Source organism: Oppia nitens, unplaced genomic scaffold (genome assembly GCF_028296485.1).
Source record: "Oppia nitens isolate AA-2021 unplaced genomic scaffold, nextdenovo-longstitch-racon4-pilon3 scaffold15_pilon_pilon_pilon, whole genome shotgun sequence".
Classification (NCBI taxonomy): domain Eukaryota; kingdom Metazoa; phylum Arthropoda; class Arachnida; order Sarcoptiformes; family Oppiidae; genus Oppia; species Oppia nitens.
Genome location: NW_026533194.1, coordinates 158,950 through 178,027, shown reverse-complemented (window position 1 = coordinate 178,027; position 19,078 = coordinate 158,950). Strand labels below are relative to the sequence as shown.

General features: G+C 20.3%; 2 protein-coding genes across 2 annotated transcripts; one reads left to right on the top strand and one right to left on the bottom strand.

Moving 5' to 3' along the window:
- Positions 1 to 1,765: 1,765 nt before the first annotated feature.
- LOC128963923 (uncharacterized) lies at positions 1,766 to 3,469 on the top strand. The gene is made up of 3 exons (XM_054310472.1): positions 1,766 to 1,809; positions 2,602 to 2,720; positions 3,125 to 3,469. The coding sequence occupies exons 1-3, from the start codon at positions 1,781 to 1,783 to the stop codon at positions 3,448 to 3,450; spliced, it is 474 nt and encodes a 157-aa protein (XP_054166447.1). The 5' UTR covers positions 1,766 to 1,780; the 3' UTR covers positions 3,451 to 3,469.
- Positions 3,470 to 16,340: 12,871 nt separating this feature from the next.
- Positions 16,341 to 16,907, bottom strand: LOC128964440 (probable serine/threonine-protein kinase clkA). Its single transcript, XM_054311032.1, has one exon. The coding sequence runs from the start codon at positions 16,905 to 16,907 to the stop codon at positions 16,341 to 16,343; it is 567 nt and encodes a 188-aa protein (XP_054167007.1).
- Positions 16,908 to 19,078: the final 2,171 nt, after the last annotated feature.

Below are 19,078 nucleotides of genomic sequence, written 5' to 3'. Positions count from 1 at the left end.
TATTATTATATTATATATTATTAATGATTGTAATAAAATCATTAGTATTTACAAGAAAAAATAACAAATATMAATTTATTAAAAATTTATTATGTTATTTTAATGGTTACAATAATTTATACATTAAAAACAGATATTATTTATATATATATTATAACTATATACTGTATATTAAAGTAAATTTTCAATTTTTATATCATTATACAGATATACTGTATGTATGTCATATGATATAAAATATGTATTAAAACTAAAAATAGTCATGTTTAAAATTTACATGTAAACAAGCTTATATTTTTACATGTCAAACAATCTGGTATATTTAGTCAACAATTTATGTTTCACATAWACATTGACACACACACACACACACACACACACACACACACACACACACACACACACACACACACACACACACACACACACACACACACACACACACACACACACACACACACATTTATAGATCAAAAAATCACATAAAATTAATTTATTTAACAATAGATTGCCAGATACTAGATGGCAATCCCATTGTCAATTGACTTATGGTTTATTAGGTATATATATACAGTATATTAGAGATATATTAGAGATAAAAACTAGGAAATTATTTTTTAGTGATCCGATCCGATATTTTAACACTTTTATATTTATATGATCCAACAAATTAGTTTCCACCCTAATCAATTTAATAAAATAATTTTCATAATAATATTTATTTATCGCGATAACAATTCTATATTAGACTTACTTAAAATAACTAACAGTTAAACATTTATTACACAAATATTAATTAAGTATAAACTTTTTAGAAATATTTTTTTTGTCAATTTGTAATTTATCTATTTTTACAGTATATTTACAGTATACTAAAGTAATATAAAACACAAATAGTTAGTTAATTAAAAAAATAATAAATTCTAGTAAAAGATTCTCTAAAGTTATGACTTGAAAACCGATCCAAACCGAGAACCGAAAATCTAATATTTTACATCACAACTAAAATACAATCAAAAATATTATATATACTAGTATTATACTGTTATGTCTGAGAGCGCAATATTGAATCTAAAGCACTGGTACACAATTGTCTGGCTATGGTGTGCTGTAATGGGGAGGGGGAGAGAAAAACAACATACATAAGCCGTGTGAGTTTTATATATACTGCACTGTACATCATATATAGTTCAATATATATATATTTATATATATATATATAAGAGATAAAGCAGATTGTATTGTATGTGTGTATAGTTTATGTATACCAGTAGTACTGTATATACAGTATACAGCAATGTGTGAATATGTGCTTATAGTATAGTCAACATAATATGAGTCACGATTTTTAGTTCATAGAATTTAGTGCACAGAATATTCTGTAATTTGTGTATATATTTTAAATTTTTAGTTTTTTTATATTTATTATTTTTTATTAGTAATTTATCACAAAAAAATATATAACTATATGATATATTTTTATGATTACTGGTATTAGTGATAGTGGTAGTAGTATTAATATCATTGCATTATATATTAGTATGTGTCGTCGGCACTAAAATTATAAAACATAATATTTAAATGTTAACTTAAATAACATTATATAACAACATTTTATAGTATTATTATTATTCTTATTATATACATCTAGAATTTGTTTTGTTAATATAATTATATAACAGTATTGTGTGTGATATTAACAAATTTAGATATATATATATAATATATATTATTTATTGTATATATTGATTAAACAACAACATAAGTGATTTATATCAAGATGATGACCAATAGGTATTTCTATGACAGGTATGTTTATTATTTATTTATAATACTAATAATATTAGATATTAACAAAATATAAATACATTATATAAAATACAGTATTACAGTATAACAAGTCTTATATCTATGGATAAACATGTTGCTCATTGAGTATATACGGTATATATGATATAACTGTAATATATATCGTATATATGTATTATATGCCACTTGCCATATGATAACTTAATTCGTGAAATCTATAATTTTAAAAATAGATAATTTTTATGTAATAGTTATGTAATACAATAAAATAAAATATATATATCTCTAATAAGACTGCTATTATTTTGTTTTATTATAATTATAATAATTAATATTATTATGCTTTCAACTAATCTTAACATCTAATTTTATTGATTTTTTTCTTGAATACAAATATCACTGTAAATATATAAAATCTTTGAATATAGAGTGACTAGAATCTAAACAGTAGTATCATATGTAAAGTCAATAAATTAATTATTTATAAATACAGAAAATAATATTAACATATAAACTTTAATTCATTTTGATATTAAGTTTTATATATAAAAAACATAACAATACACTATTAACATTGTATGTATAGTTTACTATCATAAAAAACATCAATACAGTCAATATTAATTTTAATAATTCACTTACAATATTATAATTAAGTCTGATATACAATATATAAATGTTTAAACTTAATGACTAAATCAATAAATATTTATGATTTACTGTCTTACATATGTTTATGTTAATAATAACATGAAATGTTGTCAATAAATATATATATATTTTTAAAAATAGCTCCAAAAGAGGAGGTCGTGCGGATGACACCGGCGGAGGTGATGGGTTTGGTCGCACCCGTAGCTCTATAAACACATCGCTCGGTAAACACGAAACTGGAGTTCACGAGTGGGTGTTCAGTAAGTATTCGTTAATTTATTTTTTATCGATAACTGTCTTTTCAACCGCTAATAAAAGGCAGTAAATATTGACATAAAATAACAATAGTTTTTAACACACATCACATATACACACAAATATATATAGACATACACACACACACACACACACACACACACACACACACACACACACACACACACACACACACACACACACACACACACACACACACACACACACACACACACACACACACACACACACACACACTGTGAGTCAATAATTCATTGCAAGAATAATCTCTTAATTATATTAAATCACTACAAAAAGCAAAATAAAATGTAACATAATATTTTTTATAGTATAAATATACTAATATATATATTTATTTATAAATAAATTTATATATTTTCATTTGCAGGAATCTCCATAATTGTGGCCATACTGTTATGTGTGTCGTTATACTTCATACCGTTCCCATTCAATCTGATATTATTCATCATATCGTTGATCTCATTCCTAGTCATCTCATTTTGGGTTCACATACAAAGCAAACGCCAATCATCATCGGCTCAGGACTCGTCTTCCAACTCGTATCAGTTGTCGCCGAACCTGTTGTCGTCAGCACCGGTAGGTGTGGTCGGCGGTGGTTGTGAACCACAGTTTGTCGACGTACCACTCGAGCCCATTGCCATTACAGTAGACCAACATAATGGCCTAAAACAGCCACAGTTTACTAGAATATAACATCTCATTGGATACATATATATATATATAAATATACATATATTCATATAACGTTTGTATAATATATATATATATATATAAGATTAATGACCATGTTTATTTTGGTAAATTACCAAGTCCATTTCCCTATAGATTTACTAAATGTAGTGTTTATTTTAGATTAGTTTACGCTAAATTGCTTTTACCAATTATTTTCTTTCAATCTATCAAAACATACAAAGATATCTGTAAAGTATATGTTTAATATATTATGTATTACTACTTAATTATACATATCGTTAAACTACATCCCGTTCCTTCACCACAGATACATAATAATAATATATATATAAACCCTACATTAAATTAAATAATTTCTGTACAAATCATAGACATACTGAATAGTACAGTAAATTGACGCTAAATGTTGTGCTGATAACCATAAAATACTGGGAAAAAGCCTTCAATACTTAATGTGATTTAATTTGTATATAAATATTAAAGATATTTCAAGATTATATAAAAATGAATCATTTCTCACTCAAAAAAAATGATTAATTATTTTACATATTTTATATGATTTGTGATCTCAACAATTATACACTTAATAAACATTATATTTATGTGGTTACTCATGAGCTTATATCATATTTTTAAATATACATTAAATTTTACACACACACACACACTCACACGCATACACACTTACAATTACAAACATACATACAAAAACAGTTATCAATTAAATATTTATACAAACAATACTGTATTAATATTTTAATATTGTAAGATACTGTATATGTTTTTGAATTTATTTAATTAAGTTAGTTTTGATTTTTATTTTTTTTTTGAATTTGATATTTTGCATCTAAAATATCATTTTTAGTAGAGATTATAGCTATTAGATCAGTAAAATATAATCTTAATTGCATTAGTATCACATAACGGTAATAAGTATCCGAAAAGTTAAGTAAGATTAACCTTGGATATTTTATTAAGTAATTAACTTAAATACAGATTTGTTTAAAAACACCGCTAGAAATGCTGTATTTTATATGTTATAAAATATATTAACGCATATAAATAACATATACTGTATATAATATACARTATATACATATTTTTTTGTGTCAATAATCCTAATGTGTTTCTATTTCTATATTGAATTTATTACATTATATAATACCACAAAAATATTTAACATAAATTTTGAATTCAACAAACATAKCTAACACAAGTTAAAAAAACTAAATCTAAAAATTATATAAAAAGTATTACACAATTAGATATTAGAGTACATACAAGTATACTGTTAGTGATTGAATCTCATGGGGATTCTATACTTGTATATCTTGATTATTATTTTTTACACATACATAGATATATATATTATATAATATACAGTATATAATCAAATAAATATTATATATCCGTATACTATATATATATATATATATTTCAAATTAACTTAATTATACAGAAAAAATAGTTTTTTTATTTACAATCCACATTGCATTACATGTACTCCCGGATTAAAAAAAATAATAATAAATTAAACTTAAAAAATAAAAACAAAACACATGAAAATAATTTATATATTGATATAACCTTTTGCTTATTTTCTGCAGTATTTTTCCGAAGTATTCTTCAAAATTGAGTTTTATTTCAAACTATTTAGTCTTTATTATTATTATTACAGTATTATCATAATTACAATATCAAGAAAATTTTAAAAAAATGAAACTACACTCAAAATAATAACAACAAAAATTTACATTTAATTATATTCTCTTTTTTTCTTTCTCTTTATTTTTTCATATAAATTCTGTGATTTATATTATTTTAAATATTTGGTTTGTATTTTATAAACTTATTATAAGTTACATCACATATATATATATATAATTTATATATAATATAAGCTATTAAATGTCAAAAGGCTATGACTGATGTCAAATATGTATTATTGTGTTTATATACGGTATATACTGGCCTATTCATTGACCATCAATAAAAAATATACAATGCTTAACATTGTTTATTACTTTAGCATATCATTTTTAATACTGTATATTGTTATATATAGGTATACATATTTATGATATACAATATATACTCTAATAGCTTATGTTTATATATAAAAATATAAATTAAATATAAATATTAATTCTGTGCCATTTATTTTGATTATTTTTCATGAAATCGCTAAAATTATTATTATTTTTATTAAGATTACAATTTTTCTATTAAATAAAGCCTCAAAAAAAACTTATACTAACATTACTATTAAATAATTAATTTAGTTTAATTTGTTAAGCGCTTCTCATTTAAAACTAAAATAGTATTAACGCAAACAGCAAACTTGATTATTATTGGTTAATAATTTATTATATAACCTTAAATTATTTATATAAAGTATACTGTATTATTAAAATAAAGCTATCAGTAAAGTTAATTTTTACCAACATAATTTATCATGTTTAATTTTAAAAGTCTACTATAAAATTAATAGCATTTAGAAATAATAAAAATTAAATATTTAATATATTTCATTTATATTTTCTTATTWAATATTTTTAATTTTAATTAACTTTATCATTTATATTTATATAATTTTATATGTAATTTTTAATATATTTGTTAATATTTTTAAATAACATTTAATTTACTAATATTATCAATTAAGTTATCTATAATTTTATCAACAAAAACATATTTTATTAAATATTTTACTAAATATTTACATACAAAACATTATTTATCAAATTAACTTGTTAATTTTCTAATTGTAAATACACACACATATATATATATAAATACTTTAAATTTATTATATTATGATGATTTCTATTAAATGTGATTTTTWAAAAAAATGCTATACTGATACATTGAAAAAAGTAAATTTATAATAATTAAATGTGATGTCCACAATGTAATTGCACAATTTAATTTAATTGTTAAAAATTTATACATATAAATTATATACTTATTACTTAATTAATTAATTTTTATCAAAAAATTTAATGTAAATTTTGACTATACTTGTATATCTATTGTACCATGCTCCAAAAGTTAACTTAAATATCAATTTTATTTAATTATCATGCTTTGTATAAACTGTGAACATTAATTATTATTATTATTATTATTATYATTATTAATATGATATGAAAATTATTAAAAATGATGTTTTCAAACATTGTTAAAACACATCTATATATTTATTAATAATATAATATTTTATAAATGTATTCATATTATAATCGTTAATAAATAAAAATCAAATTAATAAATAAATATTTCAGTCATTTTATATATTTTTTTGCATTTTAAAAACTAATTAGCATTATATAGTTATGAATAATATTATTATAAAATGTTTTTGTTCATAAATGATAACAATATACTAATAACAAGCAATTATTATATAAAAAAATGTTATTAAACTATATTTTTTTAAATAAATTCAGTAAATACAGTAAATTAACAAAATTAATGTTTATTTACAGTATTTTATAATTTTTATATTACCGTAATTTATAAATTATGTTATATTTTATTCAATATATATTATAATAATAATATTTAGTGTTGGCAAAAGATAAATTTCTAGAAAGTTTCTAAAAAATTCTATTATATGATCCCCATGGTTAATTTTGTTTTCTCTATATTTATTATCTTGTATGATAAATATATAATAAAAAATGAATAAAATTTTATAAAATTGATTATTATTAAATAATTATAATTATTTTATATATAGGTATCCCATTTTGTATAGTAGTGTTGTACATGTAGTATAATATTGTATCTATATTATTGTCTCATTAATATAGTATTATAATGACTATAATGATTATATGACAGTATGGAGAATATAGAAATTTATTCTTGAAAAATTTTCTAGAAACTTTTGCAGTGAAATTTATTAGAAACTTTCTATTTGCTCATCTCTAATAATATTATATATTTAAATATTTTCAAAAAATATTATTACTTTTTTTAGATAAAAACTAATTRCCAAGAGATTCATATAATTATGTGATTATTATTTGATAATTTATAGTATATAATATATTTTTCATYAATACAATAAAGCACATATACATACATACATACAGTACAAACAGAGATAAACAAATAAAACAATTATTTTTTTATTTTAATATATAATAATGGTATTTATACAGCATTTATTAAATATAGAGTACAACAATAATATTTTATTTTGGAAAATATACACATATATCTTATCAAATAACAAAAAAAAAATTTGTTTACGATTAATTTACAAATATTATTAATAATAAATATTATCAATTAATACCAACAAAATATTTATTTAAAAAAAACATTAATCATAATTTTCATTCATAAGCAATAAATTTAATGTTATAAAGGACTGTGCATTTTGGGTATATGATTATCACTCATGGGATCATCCGGTTTTGGAGCACTGGTAGCTATTTTATTATTGTTTGCACACGTTATAAACTGTTTAACATTTCTGAAATATATGTGAGCCGGCATCTGATACTCGGGTCCCGCTTTATACATGTTATTGCCGATGAATCGTGAGTACGGCGACTTAACCATTACTACAAACTGTACGGTGGCCAACATAGTGGTCACAGTGGCCGTCACCGAGGCCAGTATCATACACATTCGGGTGGCCGCCAATAGCCATAACAATGCCACTATTATTGCCAGTGCTAGTAAAAAATATATGTAATATAATAGTTATTATTAAGATTATTATTAATGTATAATTATTATAAATTTATCTATTGGTTTATATAATAAACTTTATAAGCTATTAAAATTACATACAAATAGAAAAATTAAATTTATGGTTTTATCTTTGATATCATATGTTTTTTTAAATAATAATAATAAWAACTCAATATATAAAGTCTATAATATAGAGTCTATATTATGGATTATAAATATTAGTTTTTATTTAATTAACTCTCTATATTTTCAATATTTTTCTTTATATATATATAAATAACAATATTATCTTATTTAAAGTACACTTTAAATATATATATATTAATTATAAAGTATTTCATATTATATATAAAATATCTATTTTAATGAGAAATATTTTTTTTTTGGTTTCATCAAACATGATATTTCTGATAAGTTTATATTAAAAAGTTTAAATTGTGTACTTTTTTTTATTTTGCTTGAAGGCATGTTTTCATCATATAAGTGTCGCAAACAGTAATGAACTTTTGTTTTTTACTGTTTAAAAAAACTTTATTTTTTAAAAACGATAAAATTGTGTGCCTTTATTAATAATATACACAAACTGTTTAATGGTTTAAAGATATAAACCGATAGTATTAGTGAAATCTAAAAAGAAAAGTATGATTTTTTAAAGGTTTAGGCGTGGTTCACATATTACGTTCGCACTTTTTAAGAAATCTAGACCCCTCCCTCCCCTATGTTCGCATGTAGTGATTAAAAAAAATTACGTTCGCTTATCCTTAACCACTACCCCCCCCCCCACCACAAGAAATAAGATATATCTAAATGCGAACTTTCTTAAAGTCTCTACGCCTCCCCTCCCCTCGTTCGCAAAAGTTCGCTTTGGCTAACCCCCCTCCCCTAAAGTGCGAACGTAATATGTGAACAACGCCTTATCAGAAAATAAAATGCTTTAACATTAAGAAACCTTTTAAAAATCAATTTTATTTTATATAAAAGTTATTTTTAGTAAGATTTTTATAGTAATAAATATTGGGTTCTTTATTGACATATCAAACAATATTTGTAGATTTTATCCTAAAATTTAGCAAATAGTAATTTTAAGATTATCATTTTTTTCAAATAGATTATAATAGTTATTAAATATTTAATCAWYAAATTAAGTTTATTTATAATTGATCTTAATATATAGTTATAATCAATAATTTATAGTATTATAAATTTTGTTTAATTCATTAAAAGTTTAAAATATTAATAAGAAAATAATATATTTTATTTAATAATATTTTTTTAAATAAAAAATACTAACAATTTATATTATTTGAAAATTATATTTTATTAAAAAAATAACTAAATAAAATAATAATAATAATAAAATTAATGATAGCACCCACCTGACCAATCTTTAATTTCATTGTTACGTAATTTGCGTTTAAGCACCGGGTCTTCATCGATGTCGGTCACTATGATTTTTGGCGGTCTAATCATTTAAATAGTTGACAACAATACTACTACTACACATAAAATTAGACATGATGATTCAAATAATTTAACAATTTAAAAAAAAAATTTATTTCAAAACGTTTAAAAAAACAAAAACAGTTACAAATTAGCGACAATAAAAAATAACTAAAAAAATTTTTTTTATAACAACATTTGTATCGATATGAATATCGCTATCTTCTATCGCACTCTATTTCACTGTCTAATAGTTAATGTCTAGCAAAGCGAAAGCAACTAATTAAACAAAAAATTAGATAAAAATTTATTGCCATTTATTTTTTTTATATATATATAAATATTATTTTTTATGCATTTAATGTCTGGTTATATATTTATAAATGTAAGCCTAGTCTATGGCTACTGTATGGACAAAAATGCATTGCATTTCAATGAGAGACACAAACACAACTAATAATATAATATCCAAATGGTCAGGTCATTAGATACCGTTACCTGGTATACCACAGCTCATCCACTCAAATGGTTAATTACTTTATGCTCATTAATAATGTGTGTGAGTGTGTCTGTATACATATATGATACATATAGATATACATACAGTATATTAATTATAAGATATATATACATATAAATTTTGTATGTATGAATTTTATTATGCATAGTATATTGTATAGAAATATATGGACATCTATAAAACTGATAAACTATCTCTCTCTCTCTCTATCTATCTATCTCTGTGTATGTATGTATGTGTGTGTGTGTGTGTGTGTGTGTGTGTGTGTGTGTGTGTGTGTGTGTGTGTGGCTATTATTTATTAAATACTATAATATATATAAAAAGGTCAAGGATTGGGTGTGCGCTTAATATATATATATATAATAATAATAGTCTTTTTCCAGGCACTGGACAGCCAATTGTAAATTGATTTGAAATATAGCGGCAAATTTCTCACCACAAAAATAAAAACAATAACAATAGTGTTTGTTAATAATAAATAGATGTAAAATATTATTATTATGATTATTTAATATCATATAATAAACTTGTAAAATCAATTATAAAAATATTTATATAATTAATATTTATGGACAATTTATTTGCCAATTAATATTCTACAGTTGATATTGTTTTTATAGAAAAATATAAAAAAAATTGTAATTTTGTTTTATGAAACCTAATATCATATTTATAATACAACTAACAATGTGTTATAATTAATACTTTGTTTCAAATTTTATTAGAGTATTATTTTTTTTATTTAAGGTTTTCTGATATATGCATGTTTGCATGTTATTTAATATACAGTACTAATATACAGCATATAGTATATGCCATATACTGTATTGTACTGTATTTAAGATATAAAATACAACTACCAATAATTTTGGTGCTGTTTTTCTCATTTTATTACTTAAAGCTCATTGCATGTGATATTTGATTAAATACTTTTTTCATTTATTATTTATAAAAGCATAGTATCGATTGATAAATGAAGCCAAAAATAAATACATTATCTAAACGTTTTTCATTATACAGTATTTTCAATAACAAATAATAACACTTTAAGTACTAGTCTATTAAAAAAATAGAAAGAAAAAAATTATAATTTGATTTATAATATAAATTCAGTCGAATTGCTTTCAATGGATAAAACAATTTTGATAAAATTCCTTTCAATTTAGTCGCGTTTTTTTATTTATTAAATATAATCATAGATTATATTAAAGAATATTTCTTATAATCTATGCGTTTATATAAAAACATAAACACACACATACATACATACAWACAYACAMACACACACACACACACACACACACAAAACACACACAACATACAAACACATACATACAACACACACAAACACATACACACATACAAATACATACATACAAACAAACATATTATTATTATTATTATTATTATTATTATTATTATTATTATTATTATTATTATTATTATTATTATTATTATTATTATTATTATTATTATTATTATTATTATTATTATTATTATTATTATTATTATTATTATTATTATTATTATTATTATTATTATTATTATTATTATTATTATTATTATTATTATTATTATTATTATTATTATTATTATTATTATTATTATTATTATTATTATTATTATTATTATTATTATTATTATTATTATTATTATTATTATTATTATTATTATTATTATTATTATTATTATTATTATTATTATTATTATTATTATTATTATTATTATTATTATTATTATTATTATTATTATTATTATTATTATTATTATTATTATTATTATTATTATTATTATTATTATTATTATTATTATTATTATTATTATTATTATTATTATTATTATTATTATTATTATTATTATTATTATTATTATTATTATTATTATTATTATTATTATTATTATTATTATTATTATTATTATTATTATTATTATTATTATTATTATTATTATTATTATTATTATTATTATTATTATTATTATTATTATTATTATTATTATTATTATTATTATTATTATTATTATTATTATTATTATTATTATTATTATTATTATTATTATTATTATTATTATTATTATTATTATTATTATTATTATTATTATTATTATTATTATTATTATTATTATTATTATTATTATTATTATTATTATTATTATTATTATTATTATTATTATTATTATTATTATTATTATTATTATTATTATTATTATTATTATTATTATTATCATACATACATACACACGCACACATATACACATAAAACACATACATTGTTTGTAAGTCCATTATAAAAACTATTGGCACAAAATTTTTTGATGTATTGTATAATATATTGGTATTGTGCAATGAAAGTGACCCTTGATATAAAATTTTTTTTAACTAATTTTATAAAAAAGTTAATTAAGTTAGATTAATTTTATTTTCACTCTATAATACTATAACATCTCCTCATTTGTCATGAAAATTTTTAATACATTTGATAAACAACTTCCTGTGGTTTTTAATCGAAAAGCACATCGACTACCATTTAGACATCATCTGGAATTTTGATTTTTTCGATGTTAAAGGAGTGTTGTATTGATCGAAACAAATAACATTTTGACAAAGCAATATTTGATCAATATGATAATTCATAAACCGTTTTAATCAATCTTATAAATCCATTCGAATTTACTAATAAAAAAAGTTCTGGCATATTTGCACTTAATTAGCCTATTGTGTAAGAGCAAGATTATATAGTAGTTAAATAAATGACAGATATTTTTAGTAAAATGAGGTCAAATCTGTTTTAATGGTTAATAAAATCAATGACCAATATATCTCGAATTAATTTAAATTAAAACATCAAATTTATCACTTATAATTTATATATTAATTTCATTTAAACCTTTGATGTCAGTCACGGACTTTCTTTATCTTCCACATTAACACCTTTTGTTTTTAATTTCTTTAACTAACGCTGATATGCTCTCTTAGTGACGGCTTCAAGATAAGTATAACTAAAATTTATTGCGGGTTTCAATAGATTAGTTTTGCAATGATATTCATATTCTATCTCATATTTTAATTGGATGTCATGCGAGTTCAAGCCGTCTAACTATTTTATTTTAAGTTATATTACAATTCTTTAATATCAAAATTAAAGACTAGTAATCAATGTATTTGTATGTGAACAAATCATTTTTTAAACATTACATGGGGTCACACAAAAATAAAGTTACTTTTTGTTATTTGATTTAGCTCAATTTCTATACACGGCACCAATATATATATATATATATAAGATATATATTAATATATAGATAAAAAATTTTTATATATACGTCATATGACAAGAAAATATGTTTAATAATATTTTTTGTTATGGTCTTCAATATATGAATTATATTATTATTATTATTATTATTATTATTATTATTATTATTATTATTATTATTATTATTATTATTATTATTATTATGTTGTTGTTGTTGTTATGAGTTTTGTCAAGCATAGTATATTTTTATATATTTTATTTAAATATATCAATAATAAACAACAAAAACTTCAATAATAATAATAATAAACTATTTTATTTTATACAAATGTCTCGATATGTTTCAAATAAATTTATAATAAATATTTTATTTTGTATTGAAAAATTTAAAAATGTTATAATAAAACTTGAATTTTATCAAATATGACATCTAGTATATTATGTTAATATCAAAAGTTGATACATTGGTATTTATTCAAAGCATATCTATAATAGGTATTTTCAAATTTATAAATATTTGTATTTATTTATTTTTATATTATATAGTTTACATTTAATATGTCATGCGTGCATACAGTATAAACGTAATAGTTATTTAATATATACTTATTTTTTAGATTTTTTATTTAATTCTAAACTATAATCAAATTACAAAATATTTTCAATGATTTCAATGGTATTTATTAAAATTATAATTTCTCAATAGTATTTAACATTATAATAAATTTATTATTATAATAATTATTTTCAAAATTCAACAAAATTAGTTTTATTATAGTTATACTGTCTATTGCTTGCAATATGCAAATAAAATTTATATAATATTTTTATATATTTATATTGCGAAATTATCTTTATATAGTAAATATATATATATATATATATATATACATATCTGTATAAAGTGTTAATTGTTGGCCTCAAACCAATTTCAAATTAAGAAAAAATTTCAAAAATAAAATAAAATTTATAATTATAAGCTAATTTTAGTTTATCTACAAAAATAATTGCATTTGAATTGACTGTTCAAAAAAAAAATTATATTATAGTAATCTTTATGATAATATGTATTATTCTGTTTAAATAATTTATTATACTTTATTATAAGTAAACATAATTTTAAATGGTATCTACTTTTATAACTGTTTATATAATTAAAATTAATACAGTTTATCTAGATAATATTTCAATGTCCATTATTGGCCTAATTCACGTATTGCTTTTAAAATAATTTGCTATAATCTATTTTTATAATATTCATATATAGATAAATATACTGTAAATGTACATTAAATTTATTGTGGCCCTAAATTTTTATAACACACATACAAACTTTAATACAGTTTAGAATATTAAATTATTATAAAATATTTTTTTGTATGCAGCAACTGTATAGTATTGTATATTTATTTTCATGTATATATAATGGGTTATATCATATAAACGTTATAAACATATATATGGACTGCATTTTTAATACTATTTGTGTGTGTTATTGAGTGTGTGTTAGTATTAGCTTTAATTATGTTACACAAATTGAATACTAAATTAAACACTTATAGCAAAAAAAATATAACGCAAATTATATTGTTGCTAACTAAATAAATTTATATGCTATAATATATTGTAATAATGTAATATATAAATTGTACAGTTGATTGATTAAATTTTGGTTATTTTTGTCGGCACTTTAATAACACTTATAAAATGTTGTAATAATTTTTTTGTGATCAAAGCTTATAAATCAAATTGAAAACATTATATAATAATAACTGTTCAACTATATTAATACATTACTGTATTATTTGTTATTATAAAAAGTTTGTATTTGTATGCAATTAAAAAAAACTTTATTAAATTAAACAAAATTTTAAGTTTTGTTAAATATATTTACAATATTTGTTGAATACTATTATATTTACAATATATTTAGTAATTTTAAACGTTTTGTTTATAGAATATTTTAATTAATCTCAATTATTACAATCACCTTAATATAAACAATTTTATTTTTAGCATATTAATAAAAATTATTATTGTTAAGTATACTACAATATTATACATCATTTTATTATTATTATCTAACAATATTATTTTAAAATTTACATAAATATAATTGAACAATAGATATTATTTGCATATTTAATTGCACTATATAATAAATTTTATGCATAATATTTGCATCATAATAAAAATAAGCATAATATATAGGTTATCATTATAAAACTTAGTCAATGTTATCAATTTATTTTTTTTTAAATAATAATATTAATGTATTAATTAACAAATGATTATTAATAATTAATTAACGCTAGAAATTAATAGTTTATTACTAGAAATATTATGATTATCATTGCTAAACACTTTTAAATTTTTATATATACAGTATTTAAATATTCAATATACATGTACGGTATTTGCCACACATTTAATAAATCAATAAAATAATTGTTTTTAATAATAGCTAATATCTTGGAAGTTATATACAGTATATGATACTAATTATAATATAATAATAAACTTAATAAGCCACTATTGGTATATACAGTATTATGTATAATACTAATAATTATTATTATTTTACACGGATAAGTTATAATTAAGTATAATTTTGCATAGATTTTAATATTTATATATTTAAAAAAATAACATTATATATAAAATTCAAAATTAATGAAATTAAAAATTAATTTTTCAATTAAAAAAAACACTGAATATTTTATATGTTTTCTCTTAATTGTTGTGCAATATCCTTGTGTCTCTTCCCCAACCAATAGCCAATTTAAATGATAATCAATGCATCGATTGATTGATTGATTCATATAATTGATTGCAATTACAGTAAATTTTTTYAATTGCCAAAACTGTATGCATTCACATAAATATGACTTTTTCTCTCTGGAAAATGGTTTTACACCAAAATGATTGCCATTTTAACCAACAAAAAAAATCATAACTACGGTACTATTTGTGCGCCCAAAACGGTTCATTACTATCGGTGGCCACAACCGGCTGATTGCTAACTAAATCTTTTTGCTTAAACGATTGTTTATGATCTCCTCCTTTGCGACCCTTAATCAAAAAGGCACTCAATTCATCTGTACTGTCCTCCCGTTTTTTGCCATTCCGATGGTCATCTCCATCGCCCGAGAGCTCCCGTTCCAGTTTCAGTACTCTGAATCTCAGAAACAACATCAGACACGACCCGTATGTTATTGTAAGCCATAAAATAATTATCAGTTCAGTGGATGTAATGTTTTTAACAAATTGACTCTTGTTTTCATCGTTGTCGTCCTTGTTTTTAATTTTAGCTACCGATGCTCTATAATCAATGTCAACTGTCTCATTGATATTATTATTATAAACCATATTATTGTTGTCAGTGTCTGCTAATTGTGTTACCATTAGTAGAGATGTATTGTTTTGGCTGTCATTGTTGGCGTTGATATTGTTGTTGTTATTATTGTTGTCGTGAATTAATAGATTACTTAATAGACTACCAAAATAGCCATAGATTACAATGAATACCATAATAAAATAGCCTAAAACTTTGTTTAAAAAAAATAAATATAAATATAGAAGAATAATATTAACATTAGAAAAAATTTAATTAATTTATATTATTTAATTAAAAAACAAAACAATTACATTGGCAAACAAATAATAAATTCATAAGCACAATGATAATAATAATAATAAAATATATTACTTAATTTATATTTATTAGATATTTATTTTAACATTTATTATTAATAATCATCCATTATTTAAAAATATTATTATTTATATACATGTATGTAAAATAAGGTATATATACTGTATATATGTTTTAATTGATAAATACCCAGAAAATTGATGACATTTCTATCGGAAGACTTCTTTACTTTTGTATTATTTTCATTATTATTATTAATTTTATTCGCACTTTCTTTGATTGTTAAATGTTTTGTTAATATTTTTGGTTTAATTTTGACGGCATTATTATTATCGTTATTATTATCATTATTATTATTGTTCTCATTGTTAACAGTATCGTTAATCGTTATAAAACTTTCCTCATTATAGACAACTAGATTATCATTATTAGTAATATCACTATTATTATTATTATTATTATTATTATTATTGAATAAACTATTAATTGCAATATCATCTCTGGCCAGACATTTGCTCATATCTTTATTGTCGGTATTATCGTTAGATTTCATAATTTACTGTATATTTATTATTATTGTTGTATTGTTTTTCGACTAAACTGTATATATATACAGAATATATATATATATTGGTCTCTTGAGATACTAATACTCCAATTGTAAGACAAGGACTGTTAGTTTTAAAATCTATGTTTGTCTGTTTGTATAATTGTATATATATATTGTGTAATTTTTATACATTAAACCAGAGGATAATTAGTGGGACAGTTATTTAATATCATGATTAAAACACACACACAAAGAGAGACACACTCACAACAAACATAAATGTATTGGAGAGACAAACATAACAATAATAATAACAATAAAATATTACAAATGCATAGAAATAATAGAATTTTCAAACAATTTATTCACTAAAAAACAATACATTTGATAGTAAAAAAAATAACATGAATTCAATTATAAGATAAATTTTTGAATACAAATTCTTAAGACAACAAAAAAATTATTATTTCTATAGACTTTAAATGAAAAACTTGTGACTTAAGCAATATATAAATATATGTGATATAAAACAATTTATTATTTGCTGTATAATACTAAAATACAAACACATAGTGTACTATATTTATATATTTATATATAAATAAATATATATATATATATATATATATATACAGATATGCATATAAAACAGTATATGATATACACACTTGAGCTATACATACAGTAAAATAATAATAATAAACTGCATTTTATATATTTTTGTAATTCAAACACAACAAAAAACATTTGTTTCTACAATAACAACACAACACTTATTTTAGGACCTACTGTATTGTTGGATCGATTCCAGAAGTACTGTTCCCGTTAATAGAGTGCACCAGATTTTGCATACATAAGCGTAAAAATGTCTATAAAATACAAATAGACAGATAAATTGAAAGATAAGGAGAGAAAGAGAGAGAGAGAGAGAGAGAGAGAGAGAGAGAGAGAGAGAGAGAGAATATTCTCAATGTCACGAATACTAAGTTTATTTTAATTTTTATATTTAACAAAAATTCTTTAATCTCTTGGGTTTTAATGATATTTATAAAAATTATAAAATTTATAAGTAAAAATTAATTAATTAAATCTATTAATTATTTATTAAATTAAATTTTAATATATAAATTACTTTTATTAATTTAGTTTAAGAAAAAAATAGTTTTTTATCATTTAATATTACTCGATTGAGATTATTGTATATTTAAATAAAGTAAAAATTACTAACAAAAACACTGACTATTAAAACAATAATAACAACATTTTACAGACAGTATGTCTAAGCAAAATGATTTTGTTATACATTATATAATATTATTAATATTGACTCTGACTCTGTAAATGTGCTATATTTAGATAAATTATAAATAATTGATAATTTATATTTTCAATAAAATTTTAATTAAATAAAAATATAAAATTATATATTATATAATTTATTGATTAAACAACAATTTATGATTTTTATATTATTAGTAATATATACAGTATATATAC